The sequence below is a fragment of the Perna viridis genome, chromosome 1 (genome assembly GCF_037379345.1).
Source record: "Perna viridis isolate PV_CMFRI_1.1 ecotype Kerala chromosome 1, ASM3737934v1, whole genome shotgun sequence".
Taxonomy (NCBI): domain Eukaryota; kingdom Metazoa; phylum Mollusca; class Bivalvia; order Mytilida; family Mytilidae; genus Perna; species Perna viridis.
In genome coordinates, this window is record NC_142445.1 from 51,282,047 (window position 1) to 51,308,745 (window position 26,699).

Below are 26,699 nucleotides of genomic sequence, written 5' to 3' on the forward strand. Positions count from 1 at the left end.
GTGCAGGAATATTGTCATCAACATCTATACTTTGATCCTGATGGCTTTCTAACAGTCTCTTAAGCAATTTCTAATTTTGTTTCCTGCATGAATAGTTTATATATTTATATGCTTCAATTTTAGGCCCAATTGTGAATTGTTTCTATAATAAAAATAATCAGTAATGAATGCATGATAGATATCTTGTGAAGTATGTTTTATAAAGTATTAATGGATAATATCCTGTTGTACTAAGTATAAAACTAAGACTTCATTGTCTTTGACCTTGCAGCTTCAACAAAGACTTCTATACAAAACCATTGTGAAAACTCTATTTATAACCTCTAGCTTAAAAAACATAACTGGGAATGGAATCAGGATGTGTTTGAAAGAGAAGTTCATTTTTACTGTTATTACTGGACAAATAAGGTTTAGCACGCTATAAAACTTAGTTTAACCACCATTCATTATGAAATGCCTGTACCAAGTCAGGACCATTGCAGAGGTTTCCAACAATCCAAATTTTCCCCCCATATTACCATTCTATGGACTTTTCTTTTGACTACCGCCTAAATTTGTTTAGTTCGGTAATTTTGTTATTACTCTTCATTTGAAGCAACAAAGTTAATTTCTAATGTGTGTAACTGTATATATATTCTTGAGTAAGAAGCCAAAATTTAGCATGAAAAACAATAAAAACCAAGTGTCTACATAAAGGGGATAAAAGACGACACAACAGGGAGCATACAAAAGGCATCAGATGAAGGTCACATAACCCAAAGGGTCCAAAAAGAACACAAAGAAATAACAGTACAAACTTCTATAAAAACTTTTTTGCTACTGCTGTTCAACTTACTGTAGATCAAGTCTGACAAACAGGATGAGCATCCAAGTTCCAGACAAGTGGTTGTTGTCATGGAATAGAAAACTTAATAACACTCCATGGTGCTCAATCAAGTCACGGTGACAACAATCAATTTTACAACCTTAACCTGTGTGCAATATACCCATCCTAGAACCTTAAAAGTATATAGCTAATCAAGACATCATGAAAATATAAGTATTAAGGTAGCTAGTTATGTTATGTTTAATCAATCAATGATTGTTGGTCATCCCTTTCTCCTATTCCCTTGAGGATTCCAGTCCATTGTTTATTCTTTGTGATGTTGGTTCACAATTTAAGAGATGTGCTTAACACACTACCATTTTCAGAAACTATTTAGCTTTGACTAGTGTATCCTAAAGTTAAAAGATTTCTACCATCTGATGTTAGTTGTCTGGTGTAAGCATTTGCTAAAAAAGACCTAAAACAGGTTTACCTTAATCTGTTTTTTGTTGTTGTTTTTTTTGTTTTTAAGTCTTATATTAGTGCCAAGCTGATGTTTGAAGGAAATCCGTCCAGCACTTACAAAAGAGTTGTGTTCACAAAATCTTTTAATTGTGTCAATGTCTAATAACTCCCATAAAATTACATGATCAATTACATAATGTATGTTACAATCCTACAAATAGTACAAAATAAAACAGAAAGTGGTTACAGAGGAATTGTGTTTACAAACTTCGGATGCAAAGATGCACAGACTTACAGACCGACAGGGACAATTTCCATGTCCCTCTGTCATCTTACAGCTGGGAACAAAAATAGGGAAGGTGGTTTGGGAGATTGTTTTTCTGTTAAAAAAATATTAATGGAGATAAAATCTAGACTTTTACAGTGCTTGAGACAAAATATCCATAAAATGTTAGGGTAGGCACAAAAATATGGTAGGTAGGATAGGAGGTGACATATCATTTATTTTTGCCTTAAAAAGACAGACAGAGGGTGACTAAACTCTACCAACAAACTTTGTTATCAAGGATATTACAAGTTTTCAGTGAAAAAAATATCTTCACTCACTCTTCATATACTGAACCATAATAAAACTTTTCAATATCTCATCTCATTTCATACCACAAAAACAGCTACTTGTAAATCAGTGTAAATTCTTATGTAAACAATTTGACATTGGATAATCAGTTACTTCCTGATAAGTGAAAGTAGCTTCAGTATGTTATTGTTGCATTACCAGAAACTCATTCAGATAAAAAAAAAAAGAAGCTAAATTTGTAAATTGCCCATACTTGCTGTTTATTAGATAATAACACATTTCAAAGATGTCCATATTCTTATTAAGTTATTGTTGGAACAAGAACAAGTTGACAGATGCTGGACAATGACTGTACCACATCATTTATATTACCACAAATTTTTAAGGTTGTATCGAAATAATAATAAAAACAATTTTTCTACGTACTAAAAAGAGGGCCACTTTTATTGATCATCAAGATTCTTAATTTACCTAAACCCAAGTTCTGGTAACTTAATCAAATACTTGTTTTTGGCTAAGTTCAGTCCCTAAGTCTGAATGGTTATGGTCACAATCAGTGACATATACTGATATTCTAGTTAAAGTCCATATACTAAACATTGATGGGTATCACTTAACTTGTAGAAAAAAATATACCAGATTCATCAAGGTTATAACTATATACTTACCTTTATGTATAAAAGTATTTTATTCAAATCATTGAGAGCTAAAGGTCATATGTTTAACATAGATCTGACTATTCTTATAAAGTGTTGTCATTCCTTATAATCATGCGCATAAGATTCAAAATGAGGAATATAGCAGAATTTTTTTTTCCAAGGATGAATATTTAAGAAAAAGAAAATACAGTCTGCTTGCATTGTCATGCTCAATATACACTCAACTAAAACAGGAAGTTGATATCAGACAGCAACCAAAATTGCATACAACATATGCTGGATATGCTCCATCTATATAAAGCCACAGATCAAATTCAAAATCAATTCATGCATTAGGAGCCAAAATAATTGTGAGCAAATTTGAACAAGTGGAATGACAGGCCAATAAAGTAATTCTGATTTAACCACCTATTCATTAAATGGGGGTATAAATAAATGCTGAAGACAGAAGTCTTACAAGTACTTATGATACCTAAATATGTAAAAGCGTGTTACAATAACAAGTTCATGCACCACCAAAATTAACCAAAACAATCTGAACATCAATACAAAGACTGCAATATCTTAAGCACACCCCCCCCCCAAAAAAATAAATTATTTGAAGCAAGTCATATTACATGTAAGTATTTTTAGTGACAGACCTATTTAAAGAATTAACAATGGTTTTAGTAGGACAGACAACTATAAAACCTTCCTCTATTTCTATATAAAATAGAACATTAATAACGTGGATAATGTTAAAAGACAATGTAAAGCAATTCCTGAAATGGAACAATTAACAGCGAAATTAGAGGCTACAACCAAACCAAGCATGAACTTAATGTTTATATCTATATCTTAAGAACTCTTCTTCTAAAAGCCTTTCAACGAAAACTTGATATTCCTTTGGTCTAAATATGCTGAGACAGGCGATATGTGGGCTTCTACAAGTACTTTGTTAATTAGTTTGTATGGACTGGAATATAAGTGGCTTAGACCTAAGTACAAATGACAATATCAACAGTGATCAATATAAAACTAAAACCGCACACTTTGTTTAATAATGACAAACATTGGATATAAGTTCCATTTTCAGAGCAATATTTACTTTGAACCTTAGAACAACACTAAAGTTGAATTAATTGAACAAGCTCAAACGAAAAAATATCATTCACACCTGAAATTTGTATAAGTTTTCCCCAAATCGATCACAGAAGAGGAAAAATTGTCAGGCAGACAGTTAAATATCAACCAAAATAAAATTCAATATCCATTACGAGTGTTCTATTATTTATGAAAACCCATTTGATGCCATTTACTACCTAACACAAAATCCATAGAGTATTGTAAATAATTAATTGTAGAAATATTGAATTTTATACCAATCTATTGTTGAAAAGCAATTCATTAATTTGATACTCAAAACCATCAAAACGTGATCCAAAAGGACTCAGTGTCATAATTTGGCTATGGGCTGTATTTAATAATTTTAGAATATCATCTCCTAGAAAGTGTCCATTCAACTAATCCAACATCCTAAAGGCTAATACTTGCTTATCAAAAAGTAATCATTCTTGTTACATTATCCCAGGCAATAATTCCAAGCAAACACAGGTATACAACAAGACAAATAAAATGTAGGACACAAAACACAGAAATGTAAAGCAATGTTTAAAGAGCTTAAGTACATGTATTTTTCAGCATAAAATGTTATATATACCTCATGACAAAATAACACAGTGAAACTTGTCTAAACCAAACCCTGAACAATTTCTAATCCTGTCAAAACCATACAATTTTTAAAGTCTCTTTATACCAAATTAAATGTATTCTAAATTTCTAATAAAAAATTTAAGCTGCACATCTCAGATGCAGGAAAATGACATGTAATCAAGACAAATCACACATAGTACAGCAATCATTTAAGATTTCAAATCATTCAGTAAACAGAAGTATTGCTCTTCATCTGAATTTGTTGGTAGAGACTCCTCCTTTCTCCTTATACGGCCAATATGGTCCTTTCCTTGGTAGCACAATATTTTCAACCACTTTATTAATCCAAATTTAATGAGTGGAGAATGCAGTATGGTTAATTTGATGAGATCAAAAATTGACATCTAAAGAGCTTCACATAGCACAGCATGACATGACCACAGTGGGCATACCCTGAACAGTTGGGGCAAGAGAGGATTTAGTTTTTGACTTTAGCATAGGGCCTTCAGGGGTTGAAAATTCCTAAAGCCTGACGCTCGGGACTAAAAAAATTGCACCTCTGATTTGCCGTTTTTCAATGAAATAAGTCCATCGGGCATGGCAAATCTAAAAACATAAAAACTCGTTTTTGAAAGATTTTGTTGTAATTATTTGGACCATGTTTCTGGATCTATTCCCTGACCTATAAATAGTTATAACTTTATTTTTAGAATGGGTATTCACTAGATCGATCTATTGATTAGTCATTCTCAAGCCTGAATCACACCTGCGCTTGATCAGACGCATTTTTTGACATACTATTATTAATCAAGTGCTGGAATGATAAAGATCAAATTTCGTTGATAAACTCTAGAGGAAAATATCGTTGCTCAATTACAATTTCACGGTTAAAAAAAACGCAGAAACAGAAAGCTGATGACAAGGCATCAGACCGGGAGACGGAATCAATTGACACTGTGTCTTCTTCCCTGCAAACATAGAATTATACATAAGAATATCAGATAACAAAATTGCATTTATATCGATTGGGACTTGACACAACATTGCGCGGGCTTAGTGTACCAAAGATGGAAAATCCAGGGCTCGGGTCTTCCCAAAAAAATTTTCAACCCCTGGCCTTATAGTTCATTATGAACACAGCAACTGGTTTGGACACAATATAGCACATAATTTGAAATAATTTTAAAAATTTCAAACCAAAAAATGAAAAGGTCAATTTTTTGGGGTGTGACACCTTTGACTCCATCTTACTTGAAAGCAGTAAGAGATATCTGAAATCTGACAGAAAAAATGCAGGAAAGGATTATCATAAGGATTCCAATACAATTCTGTTAAAAATCTGACCAAATAATAAGAAATTGATTTTTTATAGGCATGGCCCAATTTTGTATTCCTTTCCAAAACAATTATAAAGATGAGCCTACCCCGTAACCATTTTCTCTACTGAATTCAAAAGAAGCAGGTTGACATTGAATTATGAAAATTGGATCAACTATAAGCAAACGATAAAACCTATTTTCCCCCTTTTTACCCTCATATTTAAAAAGGGGTGGGGCAAAAACGATACGGCCATCCACCATGTTCCTAGGAACAATGTGTTAAAATTACAAAAAGGTTGGATTTGTTTTACTCATGTTTTTGTTAATAAACTTAGTTAAAGGAGGCCAACAATAATGATGAAGACAGGGTGATACCCTTATATGACAAAAAAAAAAAAAAAAAAACTTTCGGTCATATAAAAATCCAAGACATCTTGCATACAAGGACAGCATCTTACCTGTAGAATGCAGAGGCAAACCAAACAGTTCAAAATAGTACAATGTTCTCCCTTACTCACATAGTTCTTTTGGCTTTTCCTTACAACCACAGTCCAACTTAACTAGAAATACTCTGAGAAAGCTCACAAAGCCACTACCCCTCCCGTACTTCGAATGGACTTTTAAAACCCTTACGTTTGCATCACAAAGAATTACACAACTTCTTATGATGCCTATCCTAAAATATTTTGCTTTACCTTCCTATATTTCATCAAAATCCATTGAGCAGTTTATGAGTTGTTGGATTAAAAGATATGTAGACAGACTGCAAGACGAACAAGGTCATTCTTATATACCCAAATCTTTGAATTTTGGGTTATAACTCATTTATGACAACACAGAGCTAATAAAGAGCTGTGTTTTAAGCACATAATACGCCCATTGCCCTTTTAACTTGTTCATATGCTTTTAATGAATTTATACGATCAACTAGAAATACTGTGAGTCTGTTAAATACCCTCCCCTTCCCAAAAAAAAAGGAAATAAAAAAAGACACAAAAATTTGGCACTATCAAGGTACCTCAAGTTTAACTAAGTTTGTTGTCTTGATTTTTCACCCGTACATTTCTATCTTTTTCAAAACACACTTTTCTGACAAGGTTACCAAGTACCTTTTATATTTATTAGTCAATCATCATAACAAATAGTCTGTTTTCAACAATTTTTCAATGAATAAATTTCCATGGCCATTTCCGCATTTTTTTTAAAGAGTAAAACTTCATAAAACAGAAACGTAAAATTTGACAATTATACAAATCAGGAGGGAGCTTACTTCAATATATATAAACATTTCACTAAAGTTTCATTAAAGTAGTGAAAGCATTTTTGAATCATCATACATGTCATTTTTCAGCTGGAGATTTGGTTTGAAAACTGGAGGTTTTTATCTGCGTTTTTTTTCGCGGCATAACAAGTCAAATATGTGTGAAACTTATGGAAAACCTTGTATTAAGTCTGTATCCATGAGAAAAAATGCTGAATACTCCATTGGAATAGTTGGAATGACCCTTTTGATGGATTAACACTTTAACTCTTTAATGATTTTATTCATTAATGACAATATTTTCACAAGAACAGCATAAACATAAATAAGTTTCTATTTAAAAGTGTCATCATTACTAAATAGCTACTATTAATTAAATAATTTTCATTTAAAAATTGTCACTACAGTTGCTACTTTTGCACAAATATGCATCAAAATGATTTCATTTCGAATAGTCATTACTGGCTTGGCACCTTTAACTTTGGCCTCCATGCAGCATTGAATTTGGAATAGTACTTTGCTATTTTGGCAGGAGGTGCTAAAGATGAAAAATTACATTTCAGCATTTTGACGGTTAATGAGAGTGCTCCAAAAATTGAAAAATTTATATAATTCCTCCATTGACTTGGATAAAAAACAAGCCATACTTTGAGTCAATTTCATTTTCAGTGGATGCATGGTCAATGTTTCCATAGCCATCAAAAGATCTGAAGTCCTGCATCAATATTTACACAATGAGTCCCAATCATCAGTAATAAATCGTTTAATCATTTAAGCATGTGCCTCTAAAACTTGGGATAGTTGTCAATCATCTCCTGTTGTTACATAAACATCACACCTTTTAAATAACGTCACCTCACGTGGATAACCACTGAAGCTCTAAATTACTGTTTATGAGCCTAATTAACATGTTCATCTGTCCACCTGAGATCAACCAGAAATGCTGTTACTCGTTTTTTCCTTCAGTAAATAAAAAAATGGTGTCCAAAATTTGTTTATAGTATAATGTTCGAATAGCGGTAGATTTCCTGTTTCAACGGTAGACCGGTTGTAATTCCGGTAGAATTGAACTACTGCCGGTAGGTTCACATGTATGAATCATTGTGCGAAAACATGAAAATTTCCCCTTTTTTGAGTAAAAAAATTCATAACACGGAAATGGAAAATCTGAAATTTATAAAAATTGAAAGGGAACTTACGTCAATAGATATGAACAATTCACCTAAGTTTCATATTAAAGTTGGTGAAAGTGTTTTTGAGTTTTTGTCCACCATTTTTTAAGTAAATTCATAACACGAAAATGAAAAATTTGAAATGTATAAAAATCGAAAGAAAGCTTACTCAAATAGATATGAAAAATTTACCAGTTTCATAAAAGTTGGTGGAAGTGTTTTTGAGTTATTTTCCAAAGTGTTGACGACGGGCGGACAGACGGACAACAGTATACCATAATACATCCTGTCTTAGAAGGTCATATAAAAATGGGTCCAAGACCCAAATGGCCAGGTTGCCGTAAACAGGAATAAGAAGTGTGACAGACTTGAAACAGCCCACGATATGGGACCCTATACTTAAGTTTCGTACCAATATCTAATGGCTATGATTTATAGTTGCTGAAAAAAATGTCACGAAAATATATTTCCCACCTGCTAGCCATTCACCTTTCTATACCAATATCTAATGGCTATGATTTATAGTTGCTGAAAAAAATGTCACGAAAATATATTTCCCACCTGCTAGCCATTCACCTTTCTATAAGGTGAATGTGCATGAGAGCAACAAGCCAAAAAGCACAGCTCTGAAATAGCCTGGTGATATTCCAGGAACTCTGTAATAATAACAAATATTGTCTTTTCCTATAGAACAACATTTTGTATTACTTAAAATAAAAGAGTGGAAGTTTGTTGAACAGAGTCATTTTTTTTTTTAAATGTGTGTATTATCTAAAATATATAACTTCACAAGACTGTGTCAAGCTTTTATAAGGTGATACAACTCAAATCAAATTAAAACTGAACTTTGCAGTAAATCATATCTACAGCCACATGTACCTAGTTTTAGGTCATAAAAACATGTAAATGTACTTCCAAGACTTCTAGTTAGTCCAAAATTCCAAATTTTCTATGTTCACTTTAAAAATGCAAATTTGAAACCATGCGATAAGGGAGATAACTCTAGTAATTACTGGATAGATTACTAAAAATTTTCAAGAAAAAAAAAAAGATTCTTGAACACACGTGATTTTGTGAACCCAACAAAAAAAGTAGAAATAGACAAAAAACAAAGTTAACATGTGGTAAGAAGAGAAATGTAACAAGAAAATTTAGAATTTCATATTAAGTCAGAAGAAAATCATGTCTGTGTACATTCTTACATAATATGAAATCTTCTAATATGCTTGAAAAAACTACAGCAACAAAAAGATACCATTATTTCCTCCTATTTTGAGATCATCCAAAGACCAGATTTAACAGTCATTATTTTTTTTCATTTCTATTTGAAGATATACATGTATCTTGCTCTTCAGAAAAAAATTAAGAACCTTTACTGTACCCCACATATTCACTCTTCTTTTAAAAAAGACGAATCCCTCTCATTTCTCTGACAACTAAATGGAAATGGGAAATGCCACCTGTCCAAAGAAAGACTACCATAATTTCTCTACTTATTCGTCACTCAAAAACACCTGTTTTTCACAAATTTTGGAAAAGTGACAAAAAATTAGAAAATATTGACTAACTTCTCTTTCGGGTTGATCTTTTCACATAATGGATCGCTATGTTCAGAAGCTGTTGCACTCGTCAATTTTATGTATAAAATGTGTGAATCTTATTTGTTTGTATCGTAAATTGTTGACTTATTATACTTAATAGTTTTAAAACATTGTCTTGTTATATCATATTTGTATGTGTGCCTTAGCCCTAACCAACCATCTGTACCACACTGACATGTCTATGACCTACTCAGGGGCAGATTCAGGTGGGGCATGGCAGGCGTGTGCCCCCCTAAAATTTGCAAAGCATGGGTTGTCAGGGGTAGATTTAGGTGGTTTTAGATTGAAACTTTAATTTCTCACTAATTTCACCACAAAAGATATCTACATTGCACCCACTCCAGAAGAATATTTCAAGAATTTAACCTAAAAAATTTTTAAGAGTAATTTCCTGTCCACAATCATTTTTAATCTTTTTATTTGATAATGAAAGCAGGGCTGATTGGTAGAGCATTTCCAGGGCTGTGCATAGCTTCACACATCACAGACATTTGTGTATTGTGTTGTATGATTGGTGCTAAAAATAGTTTTAGATATTATTGGGCTTTGTGCAAAGGAGTTAGTGGAGCTACTGGTACATTATGTTGAAAAAGGATTAAGCTTATTTTTTTTTTATCTTTTTTGAACCATGAAGTCAAGAATCTTTTGGAAAATAATAAGTGGGACTTAGAAGGGCATGTTTCATCAATATTCGGAAAGAATTGTTATTCACCACAGTTTTTATACATTTCACCCATTTCCATCCCTCAGTACATATATTGACCAATCACTGCTTGAAATTGGGAAAATGTGACAGTTGTACCAACAATCATACACATGGCATATCAAGACAGTGTTTATTCAACACTTGTCATGTCTGTGATAGACATTTCAGTGACAGTTTTTTGTAACCATACTTTGATTTTCCAAAGCCACCAAAGGAGAAATCCTTGTTTCAAACCATACAACATACGGTACAGGATAATGAATATTAAAAACCTTCAATGCAAATTTTATTAAAAAAATTTACGTTTCTACTTAATTATTGTATATATAATTATTAGAAGTAAAAGTCACATACAAACCATAACATTGATCATCTTCTTTCTTACTCTCATCCTTTGCTTTTTTTTCCAAAAATAAACTTACCTTCTGTACACCCTGCTGAAATTTATACTGACAAAAAATTAGGGAATTCCAAAAAAAAATTCCCAAAAAAAAAAAAAAAGAAATGTGACGAAAAATTTGGGCGATGAATAGATTCAACTAACAACCTACATATTTGTATAAAAGGCCACAAATATGTTTCTAAAGGCTGCAATAGCTATTTTGTAGTTGCCTCCTACAGAACATGATTATTCATTGCAAAAAAAAATAAAAATAGTATGCAAGAAATACTGTGAAATATTTAGATAGAATTTATCCAATGTATAATATAAATTCAAAATTTTCCCACTGTGAAAATCAACTCCATCCACTCATTTTTGCTACTAATCGTTTACAAAGGTTTGAAGGAAATCTGTCAAAAATAGAGGCGCAATCTTGGCAACATGCATAAATGAATTAATTCTGACTAAGTCTCCCTCCAATAAAAGAACCCCCCTTTTACTTGAAACCATAAGTATTCAAGCATTTACGCATCTAAACATTTACATAAGTTTTAAGGAAATCTGTCAAAAATTAAGAGGATTATCCAGGTGACAAGCATAATCAAACATTTTTTACTATGCAGCCTCCAGAAAAGTGACGCCCTTAACTTATTTTTGAAAATACCATCCCACCCAACCTTTTATTGCTAACCATTCACAAAATTTGTAATACATTTGTCAAAAAGTGGAGGCTTTATCGAGAAGAGAACTGAAGTTGCTATTACACAATGGTGGAAGCACAAACAGACAAGTCAGAAACAATATGCAACACACTGTGTGGTAATTTTGATCTACAGGATTTAAAGGTTCAAAGGGGGATAACTCAGACATGAATTGAAGTGCACCTCCAACTGAACACTGTACATGTATATTACAAAAGTAACAATACTATCAAACAAGTATTATCTTTAAAAAAAGATAGCTGACACAATTAAATTTTGTTCTTTTTACATTAAAGTTTCTACATTCCTTTCAAGAAAATAACACAGCACCTCATTTCAAAATTTTATATAGTTTTTTCAAACGCTGCTAAGTTATCAGTATTTGGCCAATCGGGAAACAGAATTGCGATCAGGAGACTTGTGTTTCTATAGAAGAGCGTCCATAAGGTCAAAGGGTAAAAAGCGAAACTATACTGACTGAGTCAAAAAAATATCTACAGCAATAACTCATTACTTTGAAATCAAACCTGCTATTCTTTTCTATGCAACTTAATACTATTGCAGTTTAATAATAAGGAAATAATCCTCTATCTAAAGCTGTGTTCAGTCAACAAAGTTCATGTTGGCCTGATGAACTTGTTGATGTAACACACCTGTAATAGAAGTCAATGTAAAAACAACACAATGAGACAAATATAATCAATAACAACAAGGAAACTAAGTCAGAGTGGTTGTTAGATGAGGGAATATGTTTTAATAGGTAGGATGTTCTGAAATGAGCAGATTAATCAGGATTTCTACTTATCAGTTTTAAATCACAAAGACCATCTCTTATAATCCTTAAGTCACTAATATTGTAAGTGACTTCTTGCATTCATTATTTCAGTACTTTACATGCACTTATGATTTGCACAATTATATATTACAACTCCAGATTAAGCTGCAGACCAATGATGACCGTCTAACTTCATAGTTCTAGCTTCACATGAGATATAAATGCACCTCTTAAATATCATACACGTGTTCTACATGTGTTTTTTGCTTGCATGAGAACAGTAATTTTACATTAAAAGATGAAATGATCGGTTAGCATTGAACATTACCCTGTTTCCGATTCAGACACAGGGGCTTGTTAAAATTGACTTATTGGTCAAATACATTATCAGGGCCCCGATATATTTATAGCATTGCCAGCTGTTTAATTTGGTTTCTAATCTGGTTCCATGGTCAATATCATGAGTGACCAAAAGATCATCAAAAATTTGAGAGAAACTTGTGAAACGAAAACATTCTTAATTGAAAAAAATTCAGGTCATCACGGTTACAAGAATGATCATATCAAGGGAACCAATATTCTAGTGAGATTCACCCAATTTTAGAGCATATCATAGCCTATATCACATTCATGCCATTTTGGATGTTGAAAGGAAGCTAAAATCAGTGGCACAGAATATTTGACAATTAGAAACTTTGAAGACTTCAGTTTTTGATTTTTATCAGCTACCCAGGTTGAAACCTGCTATATACAGCAATTCTAACAGAACTTGAACTTTATACAGACTACTGATCAATAAGTGTAGTCATTTTTTTTTTGCTTGAACTGTCTTTTCATTTAAGGCCTTTGGGCTCTCATCAGTGGTTGTAGATTTTATTTGTATCTCCCTGCTAGAGTGAAATATAAAGATGGTGCTTAAATTATTAAAAAGATGAAAATGCAAATCACTGAATTCACCAAAGATGATCATTTTGAACACATCAGACTGAAAAAAATACATAATGTAGAGGAATGGCTAAAAAGCCAATTACGAATTAAATGTTAGATTTTCACCACCTATGATATCCTAAAGTTATGAGGCGAAAAAAATGATTTCTGGTTGGTTTGAAGCCCAAAAAAGGATGCAATCCTTCTCAAGCATTAAACAGGTAAAGTTTCAATCTACATGTAATTAAATGACGATCTCGCAGTGCCCGGTTTTCTGTTATGATGTGACATTCCTGGTTTTCTGTAATGTTGTGTCATAACAGAAAACAAGAGGCTCTCAGGAGCCTGAATTGCTCACCTGGTTAAAGTTTGTACTTCAAGGGTAATAAATTTAACAAGGGGTTGTCCAACAATTTTCACTCAAGAAGACTGGTAGGACTATCATAAGGATCATGAAACTGAAAGTTTCTTTCAACAATACTCCAACATGGCTTAATAGATTAAAATGAAAATTTGACCGCAGACAGATCTCATCATGCTGAACACTTATACCCGATGTCAGAATTTGGCTAAACCTAACTGTTTTGGAGATATATGCGAAAACCTACTGTCTGACCTCTGTGTTCTATTTTTAGTAATGGTGGCCATGTTTTTCCACAGATAAAAAATCCCCACGTCAGTTCTATGCAGGATATCCCAAGAAACATTCATACCAAGTTTGGTTACAATTGGTCAAGTAGTTTCAGAGGAGAAGAGTTTTGAAAAATTGTTGACTACGACGACGACGACAAGTGATGGCAATAGCTCACATGGCCTTTGGCCTGGTGAGCTAAAAACGTAGAAAAAGGGGAATAACTCCAATATGGCTGAACAAATTAAAATGAAAATTTGACCACAGATAGATCTCATCATGCTGAACACTGTAATCCCATGTCAGAATTTGGCTAAACCTAACGATTTTGGAGATATATGCGAAAAACTACTGTCTGACAGTGTGGGAAACCACTGCTCACCAGTTCACCAAATACAAGTAGATGTGTATTTTGGCAAGTTCTCATTTCCTTACACTCATCAATTTGGCGACCATCATTTGATTGGCAAGTTCCAGGGAAAGTTAACCAGCCAACAGGTTACTTAGTAAAACATCCCTTAACATCATACATTAAAAATATGTTCCCTACGTTTTAAGTTTAGCTTGAATATGTCAAGTAACTTTTGGCATGATATGCACAATTTTATTGACTTGTAAAGCATTGTTTTTAATTGCCATTTTAATTTCTGGTAAACGGGATGTGCCAAAACCTATGCGGCAGTCTCGATCTTGTATTAGTATTCAAACAAAATTATCTTGATAATTTAAGATATGTCAGCCCTCAATTTAGTCTAGTGAAATGGTCGCAATGGCGACTTAAATAATGTTTTTGCGACTGAAAACAATAATAAAGTCGCCAATTGGCGACTTGAAATAATATTGACAGGCGACCAAAAAATCCGGAAAAAAATCATGCCCGAGCCGGTATTTTTCATATGTTACTCAATTGTCACCAGTACGTTTGAAAGTAATGAGATTTTGAAAACGATTTCAAGCATGTCATCGATTGTTTCTAATTCCCCGTAATGGCGGAGAAAGTAAAACAAACACTTTTGACAAGTTTTTTAACAAACAAGGACACCAGACAACATGAAAAACTAAAACCAAGAACACACTGAAAATTAAAAAGGTGAATGACCCAGACAAAATGAAAATACATGGTATTACTTGAACTTGTGATAACATTTTTTCTGGTGACCTACTTTTTTTGGCTGGCGACCTAAAGTTTGTGTTGGCCACTAAAATTTCAAGGTTGGTGGCCAAAAGACCATCTAGTTTCAAAAGATACTTTGAGGGCTGTATGTTACATTGCAAATTAGTTGTTTATTGTCAAAATAAAAATGAACAAGAAGCAAATGATACACGTTTTCTTGATGATGAATCTGTTGAAATATAATTTTATTTTTTGAAATATGAGTTCAAAAATGGAATACTCATTTTGTTACTGTAAAATACATGAAAAACCTCAATGGGAGGGAATATTCTAAAATGGAAAAGTTTTTGATAAATTTAAAAACAAATGAAAAGATAGTTATAAAAAGAGAAAGAAAGACAGTAGATAGTCAAATCCAAGAGAAAACAGATGATAGTACAGAAAAAAAAATTTAAAAAATTGGCTAGCTGAATTTCTATTTGGCTAGCAAGATCAATATTCCACTAACCAGATTGGCAAGTTGGGGAAAAAAATGGTTTCCCACACAGGTCTGACCCTATGTTCTATTTTTAACAATGGCCGCAATGTTTTTCAACGCATCAAAAATCCCCACATCAGTTTTATATGCAGGATACCCCAAAGAACATTCATACCCAGTTTGGTTTGAATTGGTCAAGTAGTGTCAGAGGAGAAGAGTTTTGAACGATGACGACAGACGCCAAATCATAGAAATAACTGATAGGAGTCAAAATGCTCATTTTGCTATTTTTTCCTCAACTATAGAAGAATAATGAAAAAAAAGCTGTTTATGAGATAGAAATGACGTCCTGAGTTAATTGGGAGTATTGAAATTATTTTTTTTTTTATTTATAAGTTCCCTCAGATTAAGAATATACAGGAGGCTCCCAGGAGCCTGAATCGTTCACCTTGAATTTTGCCTTGCAAAGGCAATAAATTAAACAAGAAGTTGTCCAACAATTTTGACTCGAGAAGTCTTTCGTAGGACTATCACAAGATCTTTTCAGCAATTGAAAGTTTCTTTTAATCTATCATAGTTTTCAAGATATTGACTGAAAACTATTTAAAAAAGTAATTTTTCCCCTTTCAAGGACAAAAACTCTTACAAGGAATCTGAAGACTTTTGTAGTCCTAATAATATGGATCACTTCAGCTATTGAAAGAATTTGGATAAACCTAACGGTTTTGGAGATATATGTGAAAAACTACAGTCTGACCCGTATGTTCTATTTTTGGGAATGGCGGCCATGTTTTTTTCGACGAATTGAAAATCCCCACATCAGATCTATGCAGGATACCCCATGGAACAAGTTTTGGTTTCAATTGGTCAAGCAGTGTCAGAGGAGAAGATTTTGGAAAGAAATAACATTAAAAATAGCAAAAATCATTGAAAAAGGGCAATTACTCCAACATGGCTCAACGGATTAAAACCAAAATTTAACCAGAGATAGATCTCATCATGCTGAACACTTTTACTCATATCAGAATTCAGTGAAAAACTACTGTCTGACCCCTATGTTCTATTTTTAGTAAGGGTGGCCATGTTTTTGATGAATCAAAAATCCCCAAATCAACTGTATGCAGGATAACCCAAAGAACATTCATACCAAATTTGGTTCTAAACAGATTTCGTGAAAATAAGAACATTGATAGATCTCATTGTGCTACAAAAGTAGAAACTTTTATCAGAATGGTAGGAGCCACAATTAATTATGAACCTTCCTTTCGTGGTTAGTAAAACCATATCAAAATTTTATAACAATTAGACAACCACAACTTAAGTTCACACAGAAACAAAGTGTCCACTCCCACTGCGCTATAACATTTTAAAACCACAAAAATTTTGTGGTTGAATAAAAAATTTCAAAATTAATAAATTAATAAATGATTACATTTGAAAATAATTGTGCCCTTAACACCTGCAAAATTTGTTGAAACAAAATGGCAGTGTGATCAACTTCATACGGTATCTAACAATTGTATAAAATTTGAAAAAAAATCCATCCAGTGGTTTCACAATTGCATTCACAAAATTTTCCTATTGTGCCAATGTGAAAAAATAGTAACTCCCATAAACTTTGTCCAAACAAACTGGTGGTGTGATATGATCAACAACATACTGTATCTAACATTTGTATGCCACTTAAACATAATTTATCCTGTGGTTTTAGAGGACTTGTGTTCACAAGATAAAGGATAGACAGAGAGACAGGGAACATTACCATGTCTCACTGCGGCGGAGCATAAAATACTTGTCATTGTAAGTCAGACTATTGATGTGCACTGTGTGCAAACCATTTTACATATTAGAGGAATACACTAATATAGAAAGGTTTTTATTTCCCTACTGAAAATTAAGAAGAGGCTCCAAGGAGTCTGAATCGCTCACCTGCTTCACATTTTACATTTCAAGAGCAATAACTCTAACAAGGAGTTGTCCAACAATTTGGACTCAAAGAAGGCTTTGGTAGGACTTACATGTATCATAAGGCTTACTTCATCAATTGAAAGTTTCTCTTTATCTATTCTAATTTTCAAGATATTGGCTGAAAACTGCTGAAAACAACATTTTTTGCCTTTCAAGGACATTAACTCTAACAAGTAGTTGTCCGAAAACTTTGATCTCCGCACACTTTTGTAGGCCTTATCATAAGGATCATTTCAGCAATTAATAAAATTCTGCTAAACTTAATGTTTTTTTAGATATATGCGAAAAACTTTTGTCTGACCCCTATGTTCTATTTTAAGTAATGGTGGCCATGTTTTCCAAAAGACCAAATATCCCCCAAAAAGTTCTATGCAGAATACCCCAAGGTTCATTCATACCAAGGTTAGTTGATTGGTCTTACAATTTTAAAGGAGAAGAGTTTTGAAAAATTGTCAATGATGACAGACGCCAGGTGATGGGAAGAGCTCAAAAGCTCATATGGCCAATGGCCAGGTGAGCTAAAAACTACTTTCCCAAATGATTTTTAGCACATACCCCTGTCTGGTTCCTGGTTAAAAATAATACAATATGTTCAGATATAAAACATTTGAAACATACCTTCATCCCTGGCATCAGGCAATCACTGAAAAATAAAGATACACAATGTACTATATAAATAAATGTGTCTTCCTGATGTATTTATTCATAATAAAAAAAAATAAAGCCTAAAAAGACTTCATAGTTAATCTGATTTATAATTTTGTCTAAATACACATACACTTTTTATTTTTTATTTCTACCTACTGAGGAAATGAGTAGAGGCATTGTCTCCACTTAATGCATTAAAGTCACCATTTCGAAAGCATGCAGTGATTGGGATTAGAGGAGGCCATGTGCTTTTTGTCACATTCCTGATGAAAATGAGCCAATGAAATTCTGCAGGTCATTAAAAATGGCCCATTCTCAAAATTTTAATCACATTCACTGCAAAATGTGTCACTAAATTACTTCTTCTGTCAACATACATGTATCAAGATATGTTTCAATAATTCTTAACATCATAAAGTGAACTTAATGTACAGTTTATATTATTATTATTTATAATTGAAATGTATTTAACAGGTTGGGAACAATCCTTGAAAACCAAGGTTACTCATCCCACCCCTCTTTGGAGTACTAACCCATCAACATCCCTAACCTGGTGCTGTTTTATTCATTGTGAAAACATAGTCTTCAGAATGTTACATGTTGATAAGAAAAAATATAATATTTATTTTGTGTAAACATTTATTAAGTTACAAAATCAAGTAAAACACCATTTCAACTTTTTAAGATATAGGAAAAAGTATACTTTCTTCAAATACATGTACATGTACAATAAGGTACACACTTTAAACTATAATCAAGAATGAATTTTCCACATCTTCTTATTTATAATAAAAAATCAAAGTGCTGTTAGTACTGAAGGTTTTTTACATTAGTGTAAATAGTAACTTTACACAGTCAATCTAAAAAATTATATAATTTTAAAATAAAAATCAATAGTTAAACAGTATCCAACTTCACATTACTCCAGCAGTGCTAATGGTTGTCTGGCAAGCTATTTTCTGACTTGGTGCCATCCTAACCTCTAGCATCTGACAATGATGAAAGCCACTGCAAATGTGAATTTGCTAAACATGTGTTTTAAAATATTTAGTCTTAAATTTATACAAAGATGTTTAACCTACCGGATATCAAGCTATAAAAATTGTAAACTTTTGTTAAATACCTAGATTGCTAGAAAACATTTGTAGTGAAGACAGTTATCAAAGCGACCAGCCATTTTGAATTAGGTCACTAATTTACGGAATACAATAAACTTAGGCAAGGGCAATTGTTGGCAGGTTGGTTAATTCAGTGTGGGAAACCACCGCTCCCCAGCTCGCCAAAAACGAGTAGATGTGTATTTTGGCGAGTTCTCATTTGCTTACACTCGTCAATTTGGCGACTGTCATTTGATTGGCAAGTTCCAAGGAAAGTTAACCAGCCAACAGATTATTTAGTAAAACACCCCTTAACATCATACATTAAAAATATGTTAATGTCAATGTCTGTTTCGCAAATTTTAAAATCTATAATTTTGTCAACTCCAATTACATATTCAAAGCTAAAAACAAAATGTGAAGTTCATTTAAACTGCTTTTACAAAGGATTTTCTGGATTGCTTGATTTTCTAATTAGGTAGGTCATTTGTTTTTCTTCAGTTTAGTCACTTCCCTTGCGTTATGGTAAAGAAACTGTATAAAATGTTTTAAATGGTAAATATTTTACTATCATTCTGCCGATTTAAAAGAACATCAGAACAAGCGGTATGCAATATGGCGGTTGGAAGTAACAGGTTGGGGTATGGATCATTTACAGGAATTGTTAACATTCTTTTCAATTAAAGGTATTTTCATTTTATCATCTCTAGCCATTGTGAAATAGTTTCCCAAACTACCAAAACCCTTAAACATGATTTTATTGAATGGATTCGTTCAATCTTCTCACTGACTGCTTTGTTAAGTTGTTGAATGGACAAAATTAGAAGCAGGCATTGTAGCTTTATTTCAAAAAGAAGATATAACAATTTTGCACTTTCCATTTTTTTTTGTAGTCGATGGCAGTAAAAATAATAACTGGAAAACTGAAATTCTAATTTTTATTTTTTTCCTCACTGAAAAAATCCGGTCACAGATCCGTAAATCAACAAATTAAGAAACTGTGGCCTTATATATTACTACACAGACTTATGCTGCAGATTGGTGCCATAGATCCATCAATTCTAGAATTGTACGAGACCAAAATGTACCTCTTGAAAACCATTCATATACAGTACAGTTCACAGCAATGCCAGGTATTTATTGGCCCTTAATTAACAAGACCCCCATCTCTCAGGATCACCTGTATCTAATATACAACAGGAAATGACTAATTTACTGAACAGGTACATGTAACTACTGGTGGTTTTACCTGTACAGTTAATTATCACACACAGGTGGCTCACCTCAGTATTTTAGAATTAGTACATAATAAAACAAAAATAATTCTATTATAATTTAGGGTTTGAAATTTTTAAGTATGCATAATTAAAATTTCAAAAATTTTAAGTTCTTAGGGAATTTGTAGATGAATTAGTGAATTTACCAGTGTTTTAATTAAACATACAGGCCTTTCATTAAGAGGCAATAACAGGTTTTTTTACCCTTCTAAGCTACTGAAAGGTAACACCAGAATTTTAAAATTTCGTATAGTTTTATAAAAAAAAAAATAATGAAAAGTAACTTCTAATAAAGGAAAGGTACAGGTCTGCACCTCAAAAAATTAATGAAACCCTTGAACATACATGTAGAACTCTTTTTGTCTTTCATTAGTTTTGGCATTTTGATATAAAACTGAATTGTATTATTACATGAATTTGAGATGTAGTTTAATTCAGGTTTATTTTGTTACTCATACAGGGATATTTGTTTGCAAATTAAAGTAACAACAACAAAAAATGGAAGTTAAAATTGATTTATTTCAGTGGAAATCTTCATATTTAACAGCACACAAAGATTCCCATATTAAAAGCTACCAAAATTTTTTTTTACATTTTTTAAAGGTACATTTAACATTGAATTTACCATTTATGATAAAACACCTCTACAAATCTTCAAGTTGCTACATGTAATCGTAATTTGATTTCAAGTAAAGAGAAACTTCTCCAAACCAGCCACCACTGGGACAAGAAAAAATGGCCGGTTTATACGGGTGGCTGGTTTTGTGAAAAATAGCAATGCATTCTAAGAGTAATCAAGGGAACCAAAGTTATAGCGGTAATCAAAAGAACGTATTCCAGGGACAAAGACCAGACATGGAAAACAGAAATACACAACAAAGAACATAAAGTAACTATAATCATACATACAAAGTAACAAAAGTAAATGAGCAACTCGGACTCCACTAAAAACTAGGAGCATGGACCAGGTGCACCGGTAGGGTAAGCGTCCTCTGCTTATCTAGAAACACCCGCCGAGTTGCTCATAAAAAGTCAAGTCCGGGGTAGACAAAGAAGGAAAGGAAAACTATGACCCATTGAATAAATCAGTTTTCATGGTGCTGATGGATACACCATAACGATCCACGTGTTCATGATGACGACCATAAAACTTCTGTAGTGATGACTTCAATCTTGTAGCAACATAAGAGCAGTTTCCATTAATGTGTTCTATAACCCTACACCTTGTCAGTTTGTTGGTCGAGACATGTATAATGCCATTTCAAAACTTTTGGCCTATTATTACATTTCAAAGCTTGCATTACTTGTAAATGATTTGATTTTACAAACAGTACTGCCGACAAAATAATGTTCACGGTTTTGAAAGAATGTGTATTGAAATAGAGCATATCGCAACTTAGCTTGAAGTTTGCTGATCTTAACCAATTGGTGAACAGTTGTGTTACACAACAAAGTTCAAAAGTAAAGTTGGTACATACATTTTACTCAGCGACATTTGTTTAACTCAAGTCTAACCTGAGTTACACTGACCCTATTGAGCATTTACCACCCAAATTCCACCTAACCAAAAATGGACGGTTTGTTTATGGTAATAGTCGTAAAATTCAATGAGGCACAACAGGGAATTCATTGTAAGACACAATGTATAATCTGTTTCTGTTTCTCAGGTAATTTGGAACACTCCAGTTAAGATAAAAATTTAGTCATATTTTTTTTTGATTTGTACATGTTCATCATTTGTTGATGTATTATTTTTTATTTACAGCCACATCCAATGAGTGGAAGATATGTAGAAATATTACTTCGTATTTTTATCAAGTAATAATGCAATACTTTGATATTTTAATACGTTGTCCAAAGGAGGTTGAGATGGCGACCTCAGCAGGTCGTTTTTGACCACTAAAATTGCTTCATGTTAACTTTGACAATTTCTTATTTAAAATACATTTCAAATCAGTGATTTTCCTACTGTTTTTGGGAAGGGGCCCAGGGCCCATGCAATTGGGAAAAAATACTTGTAAAATCGCTAATTTGGTAAATGAAATATATATGAGAAACACTACAGTTCCCTCAGATCTCCTTTGGAAGACAATTTGGATACAACAGAAACTGAAGAAAAGTTTGTACATTTACATCTCTCATCAAAAATTCATCTTAATAATTCATATTGTTTTCCTTTTTCATTAGTTTCAAACATTGATAAAACATTTGTCATTTGAATCATTTAATAGCACATTAAAATTTAAAGTTTTCTTTCATGTTGATTTTTTTAAGCCAAATGAATCTAATTTCCAACATTTAGCAATATCAGCTGAGCTCAGTTTTTTTAATAAAACTTGAAATTATGAGACATCACCACACCAGCAATTGGACTTGCCCAGTCAGAAATATTCGACGTATTGTATGGGTCATTTTTCGGCTTGTCTGATTTACTTTTTTTAGTTCCCTTCAAGCCCAATGATGACATAGAATCGAATAGATTGCAATGCAATTGTAATGGCATTGATAGTATAAGGAAAACTAACAAAACACCCCAAAAGACGATCCAAATGTAAGTAAACAAAGTATGATACGCCAGAAAAAAAAAAAAAACAACATGTTCGCGATCTCGACGTGACCAGACGTCTATTGACAATTGGGTTTTTAGAGCCTTTTTCTCATCAGGAATGGGGTCAAAATTCAGACCTAAAATAAGGGTTGGAAAAACACTGAAAATGCAACCTACATATATCTTTATTTTAATGACTGGTTTTGTTAAACAAATTCCAACTTTCATTGATGCTGACCGATGTTTACTCCCGTATAAAAATAATCCTTTGACGAACCTTGCACATATATAGCTGTCTATTTCTAGAAATTTAAATGAACACATTGTTTACAATGTCTCCATTGTGTGTCTGGTCATCTAATGGACTGCAATTAATTATAAGTCAATACTGGACAGTTATGAAGTATGTATCAACAATAAATGTCTTTTTTTATATTTCTCAACCTTTAATACCATGTGCTAATCGTTTCAACCCCTGTTTTATTGTGCCGACGGCTTGGATTAAGGCTGGACAATTTAACTGTTGACTCATGTTACTATATAGATTTCGGCGATAGGATTAAGAATTTTCACAAGTCCTGCCACTCCTCTGTTGTTATTTTTAGGGGTCCCCTATGAATTTTGGGAGTCAGTGACCTGGAAGCTCAGGTACTGACGTTCATATTGTCTGTAGAGATCAATGAGATTAACTTTGTGTGCTGGGTGAATTTCACACCCAGGTCAGTGATTCTTCGTACACAATTAACAACAGGAATATACAATGTCCCAGATAAGTGGGTGTAACATTCACATTTCACCGTGAAAAAGTCCAACTGACACAGTGTTTCACCGACTAACACAGATTTAGAACTCCAGCTTGAGTGTTAGGAGAAACAAAAGTCGCTCAGTGTAGTGTATAAAACATTACAACACAGGCTCTAATATCTAATGATTTTAAAACCGACATATTTTCGAAAAAGGAATACACTTATTTTGCTAATAATGTACAAATAAACGATATGTCAAAAGATGTGAATGTATATTATCAATCAACCTAAAATCTTCCAAGTTTCAGCTCACTAAAATTTGTGATTTTTTTTTATTCTGAACCAAGTCCATACATATATCTACGCCAGGGTTTATGGTGAAAATGTGAAAATCACTGATTGATTAAGAGTCAAGTTTAATAGAGCATTGAATTCACCTGGATGTTGAAAGCAAGCCAACATCAGGAGTATAGAATATTTTACAAGAAGGGACTTTAAAGACTTCAGTCCTTAATTTACATGTTTATTTTCTTTAAGATACATTTTACTTTTTTTAAGCTACATACATGTGTAAGTAACTATTTTGAAAAAAAAATAAAATAAAATCAGCCTGCTGACTGAATGATTGACTGTATAATACATACAATATTTTGGTGTCACCATGTGTATTATGCACACTTTTTTACATAGAAATTATTTCTAAAACATTGGGGTGCGTATTATGCATTAATATGCAAGAATTGGCCTGGAAATAAAAGATTTTGGTACTAAAAAAAGCATTGTGTGATGTAAACAAACAAACCGAAAGTGAAAAGTTACTGAAAGAAACTTTATCTAATCATCAAATACATCTTTAAGTATTGAATTTTTGGTCATATTTCCTTCTTATAAAACATGGTTAGAGATTATTATGAAACAACTAAAAACCAAAAAGTAATAAAGTGGATTTTTTTGTAAAACCCTCCTTATCACATGGTTTTTGCACCTGAAAATGATTATTTTGATAGTTTCTTACAATTTTCTGTCTTAAAAGTATGTTTGCAAAGAAAAATTGTGAAATTGAGCTACAACCAAAACCGGAAATGTCCAATTTTCCCAACTTTCAATTTTGTTTTATAAGTCATTTCATACATCCTGTGTCAATTTTATCATGTTGCTACTGATCTTTACATAATGTTTTAGTCTACATATAAGATTCTTTCCTTCACATTTTCGTAGGAAATACTGCATCACAGAAAATAAATAGACCGTTCAAGTGCAAAATATTGATCTTTTTTTCTTACAAAATTTTCCTGCAATCTAAGTCTAAAAAAACTTTTTTTCACACATTCAGACCTTCAAAGTTGCACTGCCCACAATACATAAATGCCTATTATACACACCAAAATATGGTACATGAAATTGAATTTCTTTATCTATATACCATGCCAAATTTTTTCAGCAAAATTATTCGCGATTGAGCAAAGCAAAGCTTCTTGCAAAGCATAGCACTGTGTACGACCTATTGATTTTAGTCTAATTTTGTAGCACCGTATTAAAAAAAATTTCAGGCAGAGACAATTCTTTTAGGAATTAATGTTCTGTTCTGTTTTTGCTTAAGGTTCCACTTCATCCAGAATGATTTCTGGATCAAATATCCAGCCTCTTGATATAAGTTGATCAAAAGTACATCAATATTATGTTCAAAATTTATTACAGAAAAATCAAGATTGAAACTTTATTGACACATACTGTAGCAGAAGGTACGAACTTGTCTCAACATAAAGAAATGTTTTGTGAAATGGAGAACTTACAACAGTATAATTATGAAACCAGAATATCAAATTAAATGGTTTGTGTTTTCTACCAAATTAAATTCTGAGATAAATTTACCAAAGCAACCGCACAACAACTTAGCACATGTTTCATAACAAAGTAAGTAAAGCATCAATATTCATTCCATATCCCGACTTACGCAATTGTTACAAAAAGCTGATTAAAATACTTGCTTGTAACTGAATTTTTTATTGATATGAAACATTTGAACAATTTTTATTTTCTCGAATGAGTGCCATTTGTGTTAATGGAAAATGGAGCGTAGTGTTCAATTGGAAGGATCTTGATAAAATCCTGCAATCTATGCCAAACCCAAAACTGTTCTTCCGATAATTTTACAAATATTTGGAATGTCCTTTGCTGTTTCACACCTATTACTGATGAAAAACCCAAAACAAACTTGGCAAAATTATAAATGGCATTCAGTCTTTTTTTTTATATATAGAAAAGGTAACCTAATACTTTACACTTTCCACACATTTAAGGCCAAGCCTTCCTCATATTTAACTTAATGAAAAATAATGTAATGTGTTTTATTAAGAGTACATTTTCAAAACTATTGCATCAATCTACTTTCTCTTTCTTATTGAAACAATGGTGTTCTATTTATAAAAATCATGTGCAGTAGAAAGTGAAAGTTCTGCTGAAGATAAAATAATCAGTAAAAAATAATGAGCAAATGAGCATAAATGTCACAACACCCATGAGATAAAATACTAGCATGTCTTACTTTAAAACATGCTAAAACTAAACAAGGAAGGTTTATCTATGCGATGCGAAATAATTTGTTTACGTTTTGCAAATGTATTATTTGGAGAGTGACAATTCTTTTTCGATAGACAATTTAAACATTCGAGACCAAAAATATCATATTTTTGTTACATCATCTTATTTAAATTGATCAAAGACATCAAAACCTACCCATCCATGATAAATTTTAGTGTTTCACGCTTTCTTTATTTCATTCAGTTCAAAATGGCGGTAAAATTTTCTTTACAGGCCGTTGTTTCGGAAAGTTTAGGAATTTTACAATTTTGCTATAAATTGTAAGTATAACTACTTTGAATATGCAAAAAAATTGATACTCCAAAATTCGCGTTTATTCAAGAATATGACAAACTTATTCGAAAACATTTACTACTGAATCCCGTTGTAAACAAAAAAGGTAACAGTCTACGGTGTGCAAAAATAACATTTATTTTTGGGACGTGGCCGCAGGCCGTATCAAGACAAAAATAGCTCAACTGCCCCGAGCTGAAAATTATTATTGTCGATAACTTCTTTAAAATGGTGTCGAATTTCTTAGATTTTTTAAAGAAAGAAATGTCTATGAGT

General features: G+C 32.5%; 1 protein-coding gene across 5 annotated transcripts in view; it reads right to left on the reverse strand.

Moving 5' to 3' along the window:
* The window catches only part of LOC148629254 (polypyrimidine tract-binding protein 1-like), a 66,621-nt gene extending 40,257 nt beyond the window's left edge, over positions 1–26,364 (reverse strand). For 4 of the 5 annotated variants that reach the window (XM_088546971.1, XM_088546951.1, XM_088546941.1 and 1 more), the window contains exons 1-2: positions 26,286–26,359; positions 17,852–17,876 (exon numbers count right to left, since the gene is read on the reverse strand). In XM_088546971.1, the coding sequence (XP_088403097.1) occupies positions 17,852–17,876; positions 26,286–26,293 (33 nt within the window). In that variant the 5' untranslated portion in view covers positions 26,294–26,359. Of the gene's footprint in view, positions 1–17,851; positions 17,877–26,285 lie in introns of all 5 variants that reach the window. The other variant, XM_088546968.1, reaches the window with a different exon arrangement.
* Between the last annotated feature and the right edge of the window lie 335 nt (positions 26,365–26,699).